General features: G+C 43.8%; 1 protein-coding gene across 5 annotated transcripts in view; it reads left to right on the top strand.

Moving 5' to 3' along the window:
- The window catches only part of EPHA5 (EPH receptor A5), a 323,509-nt gene that overhangs the window by 263,925 nt on the left and 40,545 nt on the right, over positions 1–19,039 (top strand). For 3 of the 5 annotated variants that reach the window (XM_034771968.1, XM_034771965.1, XM_034771967.1), the window contains one exon: positions 540–645. The exons of 1 other annotated variant lie outside the window; for it this stretch is intronic. In XM_034771968.1, coding sequence (XP_034627859.1) covers positions 540–645 — 106 coding nt within the window. Of the gene's footprint in view, positions 1–539; positions 5,504–19,039 lie in introns of those variants that run through there. One more of the 5 variants, XM_034771956.1, reaches the window with a different exon arrangement.

Here is a 19,039-nt window from a genome sequence, read left to right as displayed (position 1 = left end):
AGCTTGATTAAGAGGCTGATTTTCATACTAGTGTAGCCCCCAGCGCTCTCACTGCAACCAGACATTTCTGTATGTGTTTGATAAAAGGAATAAAGCTTTGGCTCTCCAATCTGATGAGAAAATTAAAGCCAGAGGCTATGCCATCATTTTGATGTATTCACTGTAATCTGCTCAGAACATCAGCCGAAGGAAATAGTTTCGTCTGGTGCAACGTTCAAATCAGATGTTTCACATTTACACAGTTCGGTCCAACATTTTCAGAATGAGGAGATCAAAGTTTGGCTCCCAGTTCCTTATTTAAGCTCTGGCCTGTTATATGTTCCTGGCAAATTACTTCACTTCTCAGGGCCTGAGATTTCCCCATCTGTTTTTTTTTTTTTTTAAAGGATAATGATACCACCTTGTAAAGCAGTCTGAGATCCATGTACGGTAAGCGTGAGGTGTTAGTATCACTATCCATTTACAGCACCTAAAAGTTCTTAAATACTGAGATCTGCCCACAGTAATCTAGAGAACCTACATGTGCTTTCTCCACACAGGGATTTGAGGCGGCTTGGAGTGACACTTGTTGGTCACCAGAAGAAGATAATGAGCAGCCTTCAAGAGATGAAGGTCCAGTTGGTGAATGGGATGGTGCCATTGTAACTTGGTTTTAAAGTCACTTTCTCAAGTGATCGACCCTGCACTTTGTAAACTAGCCCTGAGATTTATTATAAGAGAAAAAAAAGGGAAAGTCGGTTATTTCTATAACTGAAGGACATTGGCTGGCCTCTGCCACATAATTTATAATCAGTGTTTGACTAAAATTTTCCTTTCCTTCCTATTTGTGTCTTCATATTCCTGAAGTAAATGTAACATGCATGGAAATGGATCTACTGTACATGAGGTTAACCATTTTCTTATGCTTCAGCAACAACAAGAAAAAGCCTTCCCGCCACACTTTGTCTGTACATGGACTATATAGAGAGCACCTTTATATACTGAATTATGGCAGCACATGTTAATACTTCCAAGGACTTACTTGAATGGAAAAGTTTTGTAGTCATTCATGGGCTAACAAAAGCTGCAGTTTACTGAAGTTTACTTCAAGTCTTAATTGTCTACAGAAGTGTATTGAAGAGCAATATGATTAGATTATTTCTTGATAGATATTTTGTTTTGTAAATTTAAAAGATGCTGTTACACAGCGTTACGTTATAGAGACTAGCGTAGAAACATGTTGCTTGTTCAGTGGCAAATACAATACAGGGTGTATATTTTTCCCCCTCTGTGTTATAAAGTTCCTTTTAATTTGCTCTTCTGTGAGATGAATACATGATTAATATGTATATACTGTACAGTTTGCTACACACCCAGGTACAAGAATTTTTGGTTAGATTTGGTTTTGGTTGGTTTGGTTTTGGTTGTTTTGTGCTACCACTTTGCTTGTATTTTTGCTGCTCTTTGGTTCAAACAACATATGAAAACAAAGCTTTCAGGAGTTTTAATTACATATGTGAGGTAACAAGCGTGCATTTCAATAAAAGTCATTTCTCCCTCTATTTCTACATGAGCTCTGGCTATTAAGAGGCAGATTTCAAAAGCATAAATGGGAGTTAGCCATCCAACTCACACTGGCTTTCAATGGCAGTTGGGTACCTAATTTCTTCTGTACCTTTGAAAGCCTCCCCCTAAAATATCCAGCATGCCTCAGCACCCCTGTGTACTGTAACCAATCTGGTGCAAACGGACTTAATCTCAGGGACCCATGTGCTTCCAAGCCAACTGGGTCTGGGTAGAGACTAGTCACTGTTTTTAGCTCTGGATCTATAGGGCACACTCCCAGGCTCAGATCTCTTGTCTTGAGCCCTTCCTTGGCTTGTCAGTCCACCACCTTAGTCAATAAAACCAGTGCCTCTGACCTCCTGAGCCACTCAGTTGCTTACACACACTCGTCCAGAGCTTCACTGAGGCTGTGGGCTCTCTGGGGTACGAGGTTAACTCCTTGAAGGACAACATGGCAGGGAAGCAGGGAGCACAGGCTTAGGCAAGGAATTTCTTCCCCACAGACACTTTACTCTTCAAAACATTGCAGTTACAAAGCATCAAAAAATAGCGGAAGTCCTGAGTGCTCCATTAGTCTGATCTCACTGCTCTTGTGAGCCTGTGGTCTGGACAAAGTCCCTCCTGCCCTCTTGTTCCACCAAGCCTTCAGTTCTGTGGTGATGATCAGCCCCCCAACTCAGAGCAGCACCCCTTCTTAAGTGCAGTCTCTGTCTCCTTCGCCCAGGTGCTCCTCTGGAAGGCTTATCCCTCTCCCCCTTCAGGCCCCAGTGTAGAAAAACCATCGTTCCATTGAGTCAGCAGTTGGGAGACAATCAAAGTGGATGGCCCTAGACTGTCATATCAATTTCTCCTGATGTCCCTTCAGTGAGATGTCAAGCAGCTTTCCTGGGTAGGGTGTCTATCTGCAAAACAATTCAATAACCTTCCCTTGATTAAGGTTAGGCTTGTGTTCGGCACATCACACAAAATGGAGTTCCTAACACAAGATGGAGGTTACAATTTGATTCTTTGCAGTGTGGTAGCCATGTTGATCACAGGATATGAGAGCGCCAAGGGGGGTGAGGTAATCTTTTAATGGACCAACTTCAGTTTGTGGAAGAGACCAGCTTTCGGGCTACATAAAGCCAGACCCGAAGAAGAGATCTGTGTAGTTCAATAGCGCAGTTCTCTCACCAACAGAAGTTGGTCCATTAAAAGATATTACCTCACCCACCTTGTTACACTTTGATACAGACATGTCCCACTCTGCCACAAAGCACACAGGAGCAGAAGGAGAAATGTGCTCAATTTGATAAATGGAATGGAATCCTATAATAATGGAGTCATTTGTTTGAACAACAACATTGCTCTAGCCAGAACTTGACCAGTTTCAGTTTGCACATTGTAAAGCCCGGGTGCTGGGATTTTCAAAGGAACCTATGGGAATTAGGCACCCGGCTCCCATTGAATCCCATCTTGAAACAATGAGGGACTTTGATTGTATTTCTGTGTAGATGGAATTCTCCAATTGTCCATAGTAGGCCCCATAGTTCATTTTAAGAAAAAAGGCTCTGATAAAGATAGGGATTGAAAGACTTGCTCAAATGATGGCAAATATTTTTCATTATTCTAGGGAATATTCGTTGTTTATATGGGTTGGATAGCATCTTGCAGCATTCTTTCTTGAAGATGGTATCAACATATTCTGTTTTCCTTTCTCTTCTTCACCTCTGGAAAAAAAGAGCACCTAATCTGTTGCTTGACTTACTCATTCCTCTCACTCAGATGCACGTTTCTGAATACCACTTTAGTTGTTCTTAAACATTTCTTCTTTTTATAGTTCCTCAAACCCCAGATACAAATAGCAGCTTCTAATAAAACAAAATCTCTCACAAAGAAAGATTTTCTATGGGGCGTGTGCTCCTAAATCCCTTTGGTGCATCTGCAAGTTTCCTGCAAACTTGTTTAGTAAAAGCATACACCTAAACACCCATCTTCCTTCTAGAACTGTTAGCTACTTCTCAGTGAGATATGGTACCTTTCCAATTGGTGACAGGTCCAGGGGTGAACAGATGTAGGAAGAAGTCAGATATCTCTGGAAAGGGAGTAAAGAAATGTCTTCTTGCTACATCTGTTCACCCCTGGACCTGTCACCAATTGGAAAGGTACCAAATTAATCTGCAAATGTGAGAAATGGAAAAAAGAGACAACTGATACAGGGAGCTTTCATGAGATGCAGCGAGGCAGCAAACCAGAAGGGGAGGTTTGACAAATCTTGATTGTGTGATTTCTTGTCCCATTGTTTTATTTTTGTCAGCCACTGGGCCACAAAGAAAAACAAAAACAAATCAAGACATAACAATTGCCGCACATAAAGGAGATTTGTCAAATAATAAATAACATTATTAGAGCTGTCAGGGGAACCGTTGTGGGATTCTCTGCGTCTTCCTGTCTGCAGTGCTTTGTAAAATAATCCGTAGGAAGACAGACATAACAACTTATTTCTTCTGGAGGAATTCTTCAATTGCCACTTGCATCAATCAGCTGTACTTGGAGAGATTTTTATTAGCAACTTCCAGCTCTTATCCTCTCCCTTTTCTACCTGTTCTCTTCAGTCACTTGTTAACTGATGGAGTGAATTAGTGCTCTGTGAAAAATGCAAGGGGGAATTTGGTTTTGTTCTTTTTTGTGGGCTTTTAAAACAAAATTCCCTTGGCCATTTGTGTTTTTCAATCTCATATACAGTGTTTGGGGGATTTACTACAGGAAGGTGAGAATTACCTTCCAAGAACAGTGTAATCAATTGCCATTTGCTGGACCATCCTTCAGAATATCTTTATGGTTAACTAGTAGAAAAAGGAATGCCCATAACCAGATTCCATTTGTAAATAAACTGGGCACTTTTTCTTAATTATTTAAATACATATACAAACCTTCTTATATTTAATGCAAGCACTTACGATGCTACAAATCTGTTTATAATAGACTCTGTATATGAGTGAAAAAAACCCATGACCAAGATGTTCGAAAACAGGGGCCTAAATAAGTGCCCTGATGTTCCAAAGTGCAGCCAAGATTCCTGTTGTAGCCAGAGAGGGCGCTGCTGGGTGCTCAGCATATTGGAAAATCAATCCATTCATTTAGTTACCTAAATATGGATTTGGGGTCCAATCCTTAGGCACCCTTTTTTTAAGCTGGAATTTTCAAAAGAGGCCATGGGACTTGGGTCCAGATCCCCAATGCAATTTAGGCTCCTAACTCCCATTTGATTTCAGTGGGAGTAGGCATCTAAATATCTTTGAAGCTCTGGCCCTAGGCACCTAGCTCCCTTAGGTCCCTCTGAAAATTGCAGCCTAAAATATTAGTCAATGAATCTTTATTTTTACCTTAGCAGAGTTGGGATATCATACAAAGCACAAGCAGAGAAATTTTCTTTTGGAAGGTATTTTTTGTTATTATACAAGAAAGGGTAGCAAGTAAAAATATATACTGTAGGTTAAAATCAGGTATTAGAAATGGAATATTGTATATATTGTCATGCAGTAGAATCAGGTCACAATATTTTTCTGGTTTTGCTCTGTCTAAGCATAGAGGGGGAAAAAGCTAAGTACTATAGTTAGCTATCCTTACTAGTGGTGTACCGGAAATTAAAACCTGAAAGAAAAATGCAAATGTTACCTACATTAAGATGGTGAAGTTTGATAATCGGAATTAAATTGTTAGCTGTACTTAGAGTATATACCTAGGGTAAGTCACAGTGGTTTGCTTTTCCAACTCAGTAGCCCAGATGGTTACATAGATTACTTTTTTCAGTCCATTTTGCTGCTAATTGTAAGGGAATATTTCAAAGGGAATGGTAGATAGGAACATTCTTTTCATAACGTTCTTTTTCATCTCTGAAGGAGGACGTCTTTCTAGGCGCAGTTCTTGTTTAGAATGACCTCCATTTATTCTTTGGAGAAGTTATCTAATCTCAAAAGTCAGCTGTAAACTTTATTTATTCCTTCTATATGTTAACAAAAATATGATGAAGGTGAAGAAGTTGTGTCTATTCGGTGTTGAATATAAACATGTAGAAGTCCCAGTGGTCAAAAGATTGTCACTCCTAAGACTGCTGTAGTTTTGAAACTAGTCATTAAGAAGTGTGTGAAATACATTGATAGCAGTCTGAGAGTAACATATAGTTTCGAGTCCTTTATTATTAAGTCCATCTAAACCCCTTAGTGCAGGTGGGTCAGGACTCGGAGCGCCCCTATTAAACACTGCCCCAATTGCATTAAGCTCAATTTCCTGCATTGGAGTTTTAACTCATAGAAGGCTTAGCATTGCTGTATTTATTTCCTTTTATTTTTATTTTTCCTTTGATGCTTTATGTGCATTTTGTTTGTGTACATGTTTTTGTAGTGTAAGATATAAAATTTTATATTTTTTCATAAAAATAAAAATCTTTGAATAACATTGACATCCTGATGTGGATCCCGCTCGTACTGTTGGTATTTTGTACATAATCCCAATTAATCATTCAAAATGATGGGGTCTTGGAGTCACTGTGGATAGTTCTCTGCAAACATCTGCAGCGGCACTCAAAAAAGCTACCAGAATGTTAGGAACCATTAGGAAAGTGATCCATAATAAGACAGTAAATATCATAATGCCACTATATAAATACATGATATGCCCACCCCTTGAATACTGCATGCTGTTCTGGTCGCCCCATCTCAATAAACATTATATTAGAATTGGAAAAGATACAGAGAAAGGCAACAAAAATGATTAGGAGTATGGAACAGCTTCCATAGGAAGAAAGATTAATAAGACTGAGACTTTTCAGGTTGGAAAAGAGAAGACTAAAAATGATGATAGAGGTCTATAAAATCATGACTGGTGTGGAGAAAATAAATAGCGAAGTGTTATTTACCCCTTCACATAACACAAGAACAAGGAGTCACTCAATAAAATTAATAGGCAGCAGTTTTAAACAAAAGGAAGTATTTCTTCACACACACAATCAACATGTAGAACTTGTTGCTAGGGGATGTTGTGAAGGTCAAAAGTATAACTGGGTTAAAAAAAAAAGTAGATAACTTCATGGAGGATAGGTCCATCAATGGTCAGGGATGCAACCCCATGCTCTGGGTGTCCCTAGCCTCCAAGTGCCAGAAGCTGGAAGTGGACAACAGGGGATGGTTCGCTCGATAATTGCCCTGTTCTATTCGTTCCCTCTGAAGCAACTAGTAACACCACCTGGTGTTGTTGACTGTCAGAAGACAAAATACTGAGGCAAGTGGACATTGGTGTGACCTAATATAGCCATTCCTATGTTCTTATGTTTCTACTCATAAATTCCGATGGGTCCCACAAAATACTAGACTCTCCTCTCTCTGACTTGCTTACAGTGTTGTGAATTCATGATATTTATCCCAAGTCTCCCGATAGTTGTTTTTCTCAAAGCTCCAGCTCCTGGAGTCCTGTGATTCCCTGAGAATCTCAGCCTCCATTTAAAAGAAAAATAAATGTCTAGCCTTCATGGTTACTGAGAAAAGTCTGAACAGATGAACCCTAGAGGCTCAGAAACCTGTAAGCAAATATAAAGAACCACACATTTATTGTTTTCTTTTAAAAAAATCTCATGATTTTCAAGACAAGCTCCTTATTTCAAGAGGTTCCTGCCTCTTAATTTTTGTAATGTTTACCTTTAGCAATACTGTGCTGTGTATCTGTCTAGCTATTTATAACACTCCCACTGATAGTATCTTAGTTCTAAGTAATTCTGTCTGGGATTTGAACCCACTTCCAGTTTAATCAGGACACTGTATAGTCAAATAGGGCCTGAGCCAAGCCCACAGATGTCAGTGGGAGTCTTCAATGGACTCTGAATCAGGCCAATAGCCTTTTTTAGGACACAGCTCTATTAAGCTAATCCAGGAAGAGCATGTAGCATGCGTGTGAATTCCTGCCATCCTTCAGGCAGCAACAGGACTCCTTTCCTCCCATCTGCAGCTCCAGTCATGCAAGGTGATATGAAGTTCACACCACACCCACACCCTACCCAGTCGGCAAGGCTCCCAAAAGAGACGGCACGGCATGCAACAATCAACTACTTTTGAATCAGTAAAACAAAAATGCGATGGAGATAGGCGGCATATTTTTTTTCAGGGTAAATCATTGTGGTTGCCCTTAACCACAGTAGAATCAGAGCAATTCTTAGTCTGGGGCTTAAAGGGCTGGTGACCATCTGTGGACCATCACTAGCTCCTTGCTCTGCTACACGCTTCCTGTATGCCTGTGGTCAAGTGATAACAATGGAAGGAGCCTAAATACTTCTATGGATCTGGGCCGTACCATCTGTGCCTCAGCTCCCTGGAGGTAACAGCACTTCCCTTCCTCACACGGGCGTTGGGGGGATAGACCCACTACAGACTGTGAAGGGGCGGGGGGCCAGGTGAGTACCACACGTATCTAGAGAGAGGGAGATGGGGAGTTCCTGGTGGAGAGAGATGCTTTGGCGAGGCAAGGAAAAGCATCATAGCCTCCAGCTAAACACCCTGAAGAGCGAGGGTGCAATCACCATGTAGGTTAATGTCACTCTATGGCCTGGAAGGGGGAATGCCTTACAAATCTCCTGTGCTCTGAGGCGAATCGCCCCTAAATCCACAGTGTATTGCACCCATCGGTCCCTGCATTCTGCTCCTGTGCACAGGTCTGCAGAGGGTCCTGGCAGCCCGCGCATGGATATCGCTGAAGCCAGTCCATGGGGGAGAGAGGAGAGACTCAGCCCCCACGTGCCTGGCAATGGACCCCCCGCAAGCAGCACTGGCCTATGGGTTTGTATCCCATGTGGTTATTCGATTGCAGGAGTAACACACACTGCTGTATGTGTGTGTGTGTCTGTGTGTGTGAGAACAGCGGCTCACACAATACTGTGGGTGGGTGTTTGTGTGAGAGAGAACGTTGCCTCAAACCACAGTGTGTGTGTGTGTGTGTGTGTGTGTGAGAGAGAGAGCAGCAGCTCACACAGTACAGCATGTGTGTATGTGTAGTTGTGACTGAGAACAGTGGCTCACGAAATCCTGGGGGTGGCTGTTGGTGAATGAGAACAACAGACAACAGCCAGGATTCACAGGGCGTGGGACAAAACTGAACAGAGATTCCACCCACCCCAGCTCTGGGGCCCAGCCCCCACCTCTTTCCCAGGCCTTACTTTTCACTTTCTGTGACTCCAACTGGTTTGTCTGACAGAGACATTTCTTCCCCAGAGTTGGAACCAGTCAAATAATAAATCCTGATAGAATAAAGTCAAAATCATTTTTGTTGTGTCAGTTTGGGAAATGATTATTTTTGTGAGTTTTATTTTTAAAGTTTTTGTGATCAATACAGTCTACTGAAAACATACTTTTGCCTCTCCCCGTCCCCCCTTTTTTTGCTTTGTTTTGCTACTCTGTAACTTTTGATTGGCTAACTTAGTCACCTGGTGAGAGAGATTTTTTTTTTCCAAATCACTATACATTTCCATTGTTTTTTAAATCTATTGTGTCCGTCTCTCCGCTCAAACGTGCAGCAGAGAGACAGTGAGACTCACTCTCCGAGAAAGCTCATGCCAAATAATCACACAGAGATTGAATAAAATGAGGCTTACACGCCATGGGAGCCAGCTCTCTGCTTTGGGCAGAGAAACACGGGCATTGCCAGACTGGAGCAGGCCGATGGTCCGTCTAGCCCAGTAGCTTGCCTCTGACAGCGTTCGGCGCCAGATGCTTCAAAGGAAGGTGAAACAATTCCCAGGTAGGTGGATGTGGGATGGTCTGCACCCCTCCCCCACATACACACCATTAGCCCAAATGCACCGTTGCAGCAAGGCAATGTTATTGTTCAGTGCCCCCTCTGCTCTTCCCCAAATGACTGCGTTGGCCTCTCTGCTGGTTTTAACATCACCCATTGTTGGAAAGAAGCCAAATCTGGCTGGGTTTGTGCTCCATGCTGTAGGGCTCCCACCAGCCAAGCCATGAGAATTGTATGAACCTCACTAGAGACATCTGTGTAGTTTCCCAGCTCTTTGCATTCTGTCCCCCGCTCCCTTGTTATGGAACAAGGCAGAAGAAGTGAGAATGACTCTCTCCCACACCTGTCTCCCCTCCCCGTCGGGACCTGCATTTGATAGGGAAAACTTTTCCACGGCTGTTTAAAACCATCAGTGTCAATGGCCAAATCCTCAAAAGCCAAGTTGTTGTCACTAAATCAAAACGGGTGCACTTTAAACCTGCCGGAGCTGCTGTGTGCCGCTTAGGAATTCCAGATGATGTTGGGTGCTGTGCATCTTAGGCTGCAAACTCCATTTTGCTTGTAAGGCTGGTCTTAGCCGCCTTAATCTTTTTTTGTCTCTCCTTTGGACTAAAATTCCCAGGTGCTAGAGGACTAACAACAGAGGGCCCTTAAATTTGGATGAGTGCGCTTGGACAAAGAAATAGCTACCACCCAGCCCAACCCAGTTGTTTAAGTCTGACCTCCAGGGGGTGGCAATTTAGCAGCTAATGAGGCACTCACCTGGCAAAGGTTATAAAAGAGGATCTAGCAGTTCCCCCTTTGAAAGAGCTTAGAAAGACTGAGTCCTGGAGAAGAAGTCATAGCAGGAGGAGAGGAAGGCTCCTACATTCCTTACAGGATGCTGCCCAAAGAATGATCCAGAATGGTGAGGCAGAGAAACACAGGTAGGTGTTTTATCTTTTTGCCAGGAGCTGTGCTTTTTGTGCTCTAAGTGAAGCGGAGCTGTTTAGAAATCTTTGCAAAGTCTGTGTGCTCATTGACTTCATCTCCCCCTAAAGAGTTAAACTGTAAACCCAGGGTGCCCCCAAGGTTGGAGCTCTGGGGAAGTATGTATTTAATTTTGGGGAAGGGGGGGAAGTCAATACTAGTTCTGGGGCTTAGGGCATCTGGGCTGTTTGCTCCCTTTTCTGTGAGAGGCTAACAAAATGGCAGAGCAGTGATAATAACACTTACCTGCCTCACCGCTATGTTGTGGGCTTTATTTCAGGCACTGGTTCATGGCTGTAATGTGCTTGGGGGGCATTGCCTACAAGATGCTGTCTGAGGTCTGGATCTTTCATCTTTAAAGTTGATGGGGGAGGAGGGATTGTATTGATTTGAATCCGAGCAGGATCGGGCTCTAATTGCACAGTCTCTGAAGTGCTCTCCTCCCTGCTCTTGGCTTGCTGAGCAAACAGCAACGGCAGGGAGGAAGCCTTTTTCTGTCACAGAGGAAAATAACTTGGAAGGTTCTGACAGGAATTTCTTCACACTGCTCTGAATAACTCCTCCGTGCTGCCATGCTACGTGATGTTTTTTACTTAAATGGAAGCAATTTGAGAAGAAAGATGAAATGAACAGGAATATAGAGGTTTTTGTCCCACCACTCCCCTCGCGGTACACTCCTGCACTATGGCTCTGAAACAGCCTGGTGCTGAAGACTAGAGGCCAGATTTTCAAAAGTGCTCAGCGCCTGCCGCTCCCACTGTCCTGGCGGACGCTGCTCCTTTTTGAAAACCGGACCACTTCATTTTGGGCGAGATTTCCAAAAGCGCTCAGGGCCATATGTTCAAGTGCTCGGCACCCACAGCTGGGGGCAGATTTTTCAGAGGAACAGAGTTCCTGTTTAGGCTCTGAAATCAAGGGCTGATTTTTCTAAAGAGCTCAGTGCCTGTTCTGTTGATCCCTTTGGAAGATGGCCTGCATGGAGATGTAGGTCAGTTGTACAGCACATACTCTGGGCTTAATTTGTGGCGTCTCTAGTTTTGAGGAAGTAGCACCGTCTAGTGGGTAGAGCATTGGACTAAGCCTCCATTTCTCTTCCCTCCTTTGCCTGTTGGATGTGCTGTAGCACAAACAGGAATTAATTCAGGGAAGTCCTATGGCCTGTGTGGTACAGGAGGTCAGATTAGGTGATCACAATGGGCACCTCCTGGCCGTATGATTTATGAAAATTCAGTTGCTTTCTTTGGTGCCTAGACTTTCTCCTTACGTATCCAAATATCTAGATGATACTTATAGACTGCAACCTTAAAAAAATGTGAGGTCTGTATGTATAATAAATGACATGAAGATTAAGTAGGGGAGAGGAACCTTGGATAAGATGAGAGACGAAGAAAGGAAAAATAGTTAAGATTGCAGAAGGTTGCGGGGTTCTTCTTGTCACGTTACACAATGACACTGCCAATCCCATCTATAAAATCTTCCTCTGACCATTTCAGTGGCCTTTGTATCTCTAGCTATATTTTGTTTACTTGTTGAGGGCCGGGGGAGGGCTATAGTATTTCTTTGGTTCTACTGATTGCCTCTTTGCTCTGTTAGGAGAGTCCTCTCTCTGAGTGCATTTGAAACAATGCTGTAATTCTGTCAAGTGTGCTAGGCAACAGCTCTGCTGAACGCTGTGGGGTTGCTGAGTGACTTTTCTTGAATGCTGTGAATTCACATGCTGGGGCAGATAGACATCATTCTCATAATGCATTCCCCTGTCCTAAAATGCGGTCAACCGGGTAAATGAAGCCAGATCCTCAACTGATGTAAATTGGTTTAGTCAATAGAGCTGCCCCGGATTCACACCAGCTCAGGATCTGGGCCCTGGTGTATGATACGGAATAGAGATGATGAAATGGACGATGGGATGATGAAAACGGTCCTGGGGTTTAGATATTCTCTTCTGTTTTGTCCCGCTTCGCTGAGATTATAGGAATATGCTAAGACATCGGGGCTCCCAGAGGCACCTGGTAACAGTGTCACCTGGTGGCCTCGAGCATATTATTATGCGGACTCCTCCAACGACTTTTATCCATATCAGGAGGGGGTTGTGCTAACAGATTCCACAACTACCTGTACCAATCCGTCATGGTATCCGCTCGGGATTCCCTTCCACTGTTATGTTTAGAGATGGCTAGATCTCACAATAGGCACATGACCTGTAATCTAGCAACAGCCATCTCATGTGAGTACCCATTGAGAGGGGAAAGAGCAAATTAACAACAGGCAGCAGAAATCGGACATTGTAAAGATAAACTGAAAGATTTAGGGGATAGTTGGTTGAGGTTAAGGCACTAGACTGGACTCAGGACACCGGGCTTCAGTTCCCCACAATACCATATATTTCTGTGTGAAGTCATTTAGATCTGGTTTTTCAAAAGCGGTTAGGGACAGATTTGAAAGTGCTCAGTCCCCACTCTTGATCTGCCTGGATATAATCGTGGCCTCAAAGTCAGTGGGCCAGAATTTCGCCCTCTGGTTCTGTTTCCCATTTTACAAATGGGAATAAGGATATTTCCTTTCTCCCAGCATTCTCTGTCTTGTCTGTACCGACTGCAAACTCTTGGGACGGGGTCTGTCTCTTTCATCCTAGGGCACCTGACACAATGGGGCACTCGTCTCAGTCAGGGCCTCTAGCTGCTATCGTAATATAGATTGATTGAAATTGCAGATCTCAGAGGCGAGAGCGAATGAGTAGATCTGAGAGGAGAATTTGTCCCCAGATCTTTCAGATGAACAAATACCTTAGCTGTGGGGAACAAGTCCAGTGCTGCTGTCCTACGCAATGATACAACACAATGGCCAGGAAATAATTCTCTGGAATTCACTGGAAACCTTGCTGGAATCTAGGCCTGGATCCAGATGGACTAAAGGGTTGACATTCCCCCTTTATTATCATTGTTCAGCTCGCATTGCCCAGCATCTGGGAGACATGCATAAGATCAGGAGGCTTCTAACCATTGCTCCCTTGTGGCAAATGACATTAAACAAGGAGATCCAGTTGTCTTCCAGTTGTGGAAAAATTGGAAAGAGTCCAGCAGAGGAGAGGCTGAGGGAACTGGGATTGGTTAGTCTGCAGAAGAGAAGAATGAGGGGGGATTTGATAGCTGCTTTCAACTACCTGAAAGGGGGTTCCAAAGAGGATGGATCTAGACTGTTCCCAGTGGTAGCAGATGACAGAACAAGGAGTAATGGTCTCAAGTTGCAGTGGGGGAGGTTTAGGTTGGATATTAGGAAAAACTTTTTCACTAGGAGGGTGGTGAAGCACTGGAATGGATTACCTAGGTAGGCGGTGGAATCTCCTTCCTTAGAGGTTTTTAAGGCCTGACTTGACAAAGCCCTGGCTGGGATGATTTAGTTGGGGATTGGTCCTGCTTTGAGCAGGGGGTTGGACTAGATGACCTCCGGAGGTCCCTTCCAACCCTGATATCTATGATTCTTAGTCTCATTGAGAAACGTGCTTCCTTCTTACCTGCCAGCAAGCTATCATCCCCCTTTTTTTGGTGTTAATTAACGCCAGAATCGTTTTACCTTCCAAGCAGGGGAGTGTGACTGATTTTATTATCATAGACCTATAAGGATCAAGTCTGCCACTTGACAGCTTCTTCCTTTAGTTTGTGTAGACTCTAACCACGCATGGAAGTGACCTAAATGTCATTGTGCTCCTTCCCCTTTTGCTACAGGCACAGAATCGGTGGATATTGTTCCCTATATCATTATACCGGCTTCCCACTGGTGGAACCCCCTTGATTTCAGTGGAATTGGTTGTCTGTAGTTTTCTTTTAATAAAGAAATCTTAGCCCCACTGAAGTTAATGTCAAAACTCTGTTGACTTCAGTAGGGTCAGGATTTTACCCTTCGTGTTTAAGTTAGACTATTCCATATATTGCACATTGCATGACGTTCCGTTGATTTCCATGGGACCACTCTCCAAGTAAGGTAATATTTAACCGGGGTAAGGATGCCAGAATCTGGCCAATAGCGTATACAGATAGATTTTCAAAGAACGCAGCTCCCAGTTAAGCAATTGAACTTTATGGGAGCCGCTGAACATTCAGCCCTGCTGCCAATCTGGCCCTGGGCACAGAATTTTAAAAATAACATATAGAACATTGAGGAGCACTTGATGTAGATCTATGGTGCTTGGCAAAAAAGGAAACTAAATTAGATACATTAGCTAGAGAAATAATTTCACAAGTGACAAGTGGGCCAATAGCTATTGACTATCCTGATTGGGCTTTGCAGAAAAATGCTTGGTAAAACTAATGGGTACATTTCTAAACTCATTTGGGGCTTTGTGTGCTCTTCATCGGGAGTGATTGGAACTGCAGGAAGTAGGAACATAAAGTACTGTGCCAGGGAAGCTGGCTTTCTTTGCAGCGGCCTGATGCAAAGACACTCTACAAAATTGTTACAATCCTTTTCTCATAGCGATAAAAAAGGAAACTCCATCTGAATTACCAGCCTCTGGAGGGTGCTTCCAAACATAATGTATTGCCAGTCTCTGTGTTAAGAATAATAATAATAAAACCCTAGATATTATAAAAGCCGCTCAGATCCACTTGCTGGCATGCAGTAATAGAATAAGCATTAAAACTGAATTATAATGGCTTTTTAAAACTCCTCTCATTTTTCTTTTTCATTATTTTTAATATCACATTAAGGGGGAAATTTAGGTTTGAGAGGGGAAAGTAAAGAAGCTGAAATCTTCTATTCAGATGCTGGCAGGTAGATGCAATTCTTCACTATGTATTGGGCAAAGGGGGGAGGGATAGCTCAGTGGTTTGAGCATTGGCCTGCTAAACCCAGGATTGTGAGTTCAGTCCTTGAGGGGGCCCTTTAGGGATCTGGGGCAAAATCAGTACTTGGTCCTGCTAGTGAAGGCAGGGGGCTGGACTCGATGACCTTTCTAGATCCCTTCCAGTTCTAGGAGATAGGATATCTCCAAAGGACTTCTTTCAGGGCTAGATTCTGACTCTTATTCCCGTTGAATATCCCCAGAGAGGTTCCTTGGAAGGCAGTGGGAATGTTTGGAGTAAGGTGCTGTCCAATGTGAGCAACTGGCCCTCTCTCTCCCATTCTGCAGGTGTCTCTTTTTGGTCTTTCTCTGTTTTGGGTTGATCACTTATAGTCATGTCCTGGATGAGCGCCATAAGCATAAATAAGCCACGGGGTAGATGATACAGTTGGAAGACTGTGTGGCCGAATGGATAGAGTATTAGTATGGGAGCCAGGAGAGCTGCGTTTCTGTGCCTCTGTTTACCCTTCCCCCCATGTGAGAATGAGGCCTGGCCTCTCTCTTTGTATGTGTATGTATAACCTGTGCGTGGCTGTGATCTTGGTCTGGCCTCTAACTGCTGCTGTGAATCAGAGGAGGACTCCGGCATCCCAGGGTGTCAATCTGTCGTGTCTCCATCACCTTGCCCTGCCTGTCACTCTGAGGAGATGTTATCTTTACGGCTGACTGACAGCTTTGCCTTTCTGCCCGGGTTGAATATGCCACTCTGTTGCCTGTTCCAATGATTAGCTCCCTGTGCTGCTTGACCCCTGTTGAAACACTCGGCTCTGCTGAGGTGCTCGGGCAGTTCCGCGTGGCACACCCAGGGCCCCCAGTCTCTGCGCAGCGGGTTTCACTGCCTTTTGCAGGCAAGAGTGAAGGCTGTAGGTGCTTAGGCCTAGACTGGGACTCAGATTACAGGAAGGAAGGAGTGAGAACGCCCCACCCTTGCGTCCTGCATGGGCTTCTGGGATTGGGGTCTGGCCGTGAAGGACTCAGCAGATGCTGCACCCTGGAGGGACAGTGGGTGGGGAGTGGGCAGGGCCTTGGTTTCATCCCCCACTACTCACCTGCCATTTGGCCAGGAGTAAATTACTACTGTCTTAGAAACAAGGAGAGAGGTGGAATTGTGACTTGGGGGTCTGAGTCACAGTGCCTCCTGGGGCAGGGCAGTTCATGCCTCCTGTGCCTAAAGGTGTGGTCTAGCCCCACTGTAAGCAGTCAGTAAAGCAGACCTGGAGCCTTCTCCATGTGGAGTTCTTCATCTGCCCATGTGGCACCGCTCCGAGAGGCTGCTGCTCCTCACAGTCCTGGATATTGCTGTTGCTTTATTCAGAGCAGGATGGGTTTTTTGGTACAAGTTTCCTCCCTTGAGCTCTGCTCCTGTTAATATTGACTGAAAACCAATTTGCCCCCAATTGCATGAATGTGAATCAATACAGCTGTTGACTTAGGTGAGTGGTACAGGATCTAATAAAAAGCGCAAACATGGCATTTCCCAGACCTGTCACCCAAGTCATTAGCAGGCTGTGAAAGTGTCTATGGAAATTCCTATTACTGCCTTTATTTATTCTCCCAAGATTTCCAGGGGGCTCATTTCCAGTGCCTTCCAAGCTGGCAGCTAGTGCAAATACAGAGGCAAAATCCCTCAGCTGAGTCTTTTGTTTGTTGCCTGATAAATTTTGTGGGGGGTGGCGGGGGGAGGGAGAAAGCTTGGCATTTTTATGATTGCAAATTCAAGGAAACAAATTTCAGGTGGTGGGGTTTTTAAATGTGAAGTTGTTTACTTTATCTTGAAAAGCAGCATTAATTGAAACAGGCAGGCGGGTCCCACAAGACAAGGTTATCTTTATTTCAAGAATCCTCATTCTGAGGTAAAGAAAAGCCTTTTTCTCATTTGCTCTTGCTGGTAATGTGAAGCTTTTGAATGAAAATTAACCCTATGAAGCAGCTAAGCCCTTTGTATCAACTCACGCAGCCGAAGAAAAGTCTAGACGGCTCGATGGCAAACGGAGACGTATCTGTGTCCCCATTGTTTTCTGTCAGGATTATTAAAACTATAAGAAACTTACACACAAAGCATTCTCCCATCTTGACTGCATTTTAATGAGCTGCTTATGTTAAGCAAGCCCTTGCCATTGTCCTGTTGTTACAGAGGGTAATCAGGAAGCGCACATCTACTAAACTGATAAACAGGTGAATCCACTGTGAACCTAGAGCAATTTCCATGTCTTCATGTGGAATGTTTTGCATATCAACGTACATAGGAGCCCCAAGAGATTCCTATTGATGTGATGAGATAGATACAAGGGAAAAAGGAGTTGGGGATTTTGAAAGAAAGTTCTGAGATTCCATGAAAGTTGGGCCATGTGGGCTGTGGGATGGAAAGGGGGTGGAACTAGGAACTCTTAAGTATTTCAAGCTGAGGGGAGTCTAACAATATCTTCAATGAGACAGGAGTTGGAAAGAATGGTTTTAAAAAAGGAAAGCGTATTTATTGATGTGGAGAAAGCATATGGCTTGGTTCCATGGGAGCTGATGTTTGGAGTATCGAGATGGTAGGAAGCGGGACTTCTAGAAGTGCAAGTGATAGACGAGTCAAGAGGTGAGGTGGAACCAATACCTGGAGTTCCATAAAGGTTTGATGTGATGGTGGCATTGAGACAAGGCAGTGTGCTGAGTCCACTTCTTGCCATCCCAGTTACAGAGTGAATTAGTAGGAGAATCAAGCAAAGAAAGTATGGGAGGAAGTGGACAGCAAAAAAGGACATGGAAGGCTGAGAATATGAGAATATGATGGAAAGCATCTGCCATGAGAATATGACGGAAAGCATCTGCCATGAGAAGTTTTAAGAGAAAAGACTGGAACTCCAAGACCCATGAACGGGTGCCATGGACAGGAAGGAGTGGCAAAGGATCGTGGATGTGACACTGGCAAACCAGGTGCCAGCTCATGCCAAAGTCACCATGTCTCCATTGAACACTCACAGAAATATAGCTGGAATCAGTCTGACTCGCATGTTAATACTGTTAAAACAAGCATTAGACTTCTAAGAATGCGTTTAGTGTTTTGACTTTATTGCGTGCTTGTGAGTTGCTGCCTGCATTAATCTCACTTATAACGTCTGCATCCCATATTGCGAGGTAATATTTGAGTGGTTGTATTGTGAACCTTCAGTCGTCGGACAGGAGAGAGACATTAAAAAGTGTCAGGTTTCAGAGTAGCCACCGTGTTAGTCTGTATCCGCAAAAAGAACAGGAGTCCTTGTGGCACCTTAGAGACTAACAAATTTATTAGAGCATAAGCTTTCGTGGGCTACAGCCCACTTCTTAGGGTGCATATAGAATGGAATATATGTTCTAATAAATTTGTTAGTCTCTAAGGAGCCACAAGTACTCCTGTTCTTTTTATTAAAAAGTGTGACGTTCAGATCATCAACAGAAGGTGTTACATCCTTTCCAACAGGAAAGGTCCATTGACACAAGACAGACGATTGCAGGACGTTAAAGAGGAAAAAACACTTTGTTGTTCTGCCCTCTTCTCTCCCCCCCACCCCCCCCCTCCCGCACTCGCTTCCCAAAGATGAGTCATGGAAGTGGAATCCTCCCCACCAGAGAGTTTGCAGCTCAGAGCTCGTGGCAGGAGGGGGATAAAAAGCCCCCCCTCCCCCAGTATCCTTTTCCTATTTAATAAATCTTTACATAGTTTCTTATAGGATTGACTCCAGGTGTTGTTGTTTTTGGTGTGAGATCAACGGTGCAATTGACCTGGGGTAAGTGACTGGTCCTTCGGGACAGGGACTAACCAGAATATTGCTGTGATCTTTGGTATAAGGGACCATTTGTCACACAGGGACACTCACCTGGGGTGGCGAGACAGATAGGAGTACCCAGAGGAACTGTCTGAGTCTCCATGTTCAGGCTGCTGCAGTACCTGAGGAGACTACACTT

This window comes from Trachemys scripta, chromosome 5 (genome assembly GCF_013100865.1).
Source record: "Trachemys scripta elegans isolate TJP31775 chromosome 5, CAS_Tse_1.0, whole genome shotgun sequence".
NCBI lineage: Eukaryota > Metazoa > Chordata > Testudines > Emydidae > Trachemys > Trachemys scripta.
The sequence above is the reverse complement of the archived record's forward strand: the minus strand, read 5'-3'. Positions and strand labels throughout refer to the sequence as shown.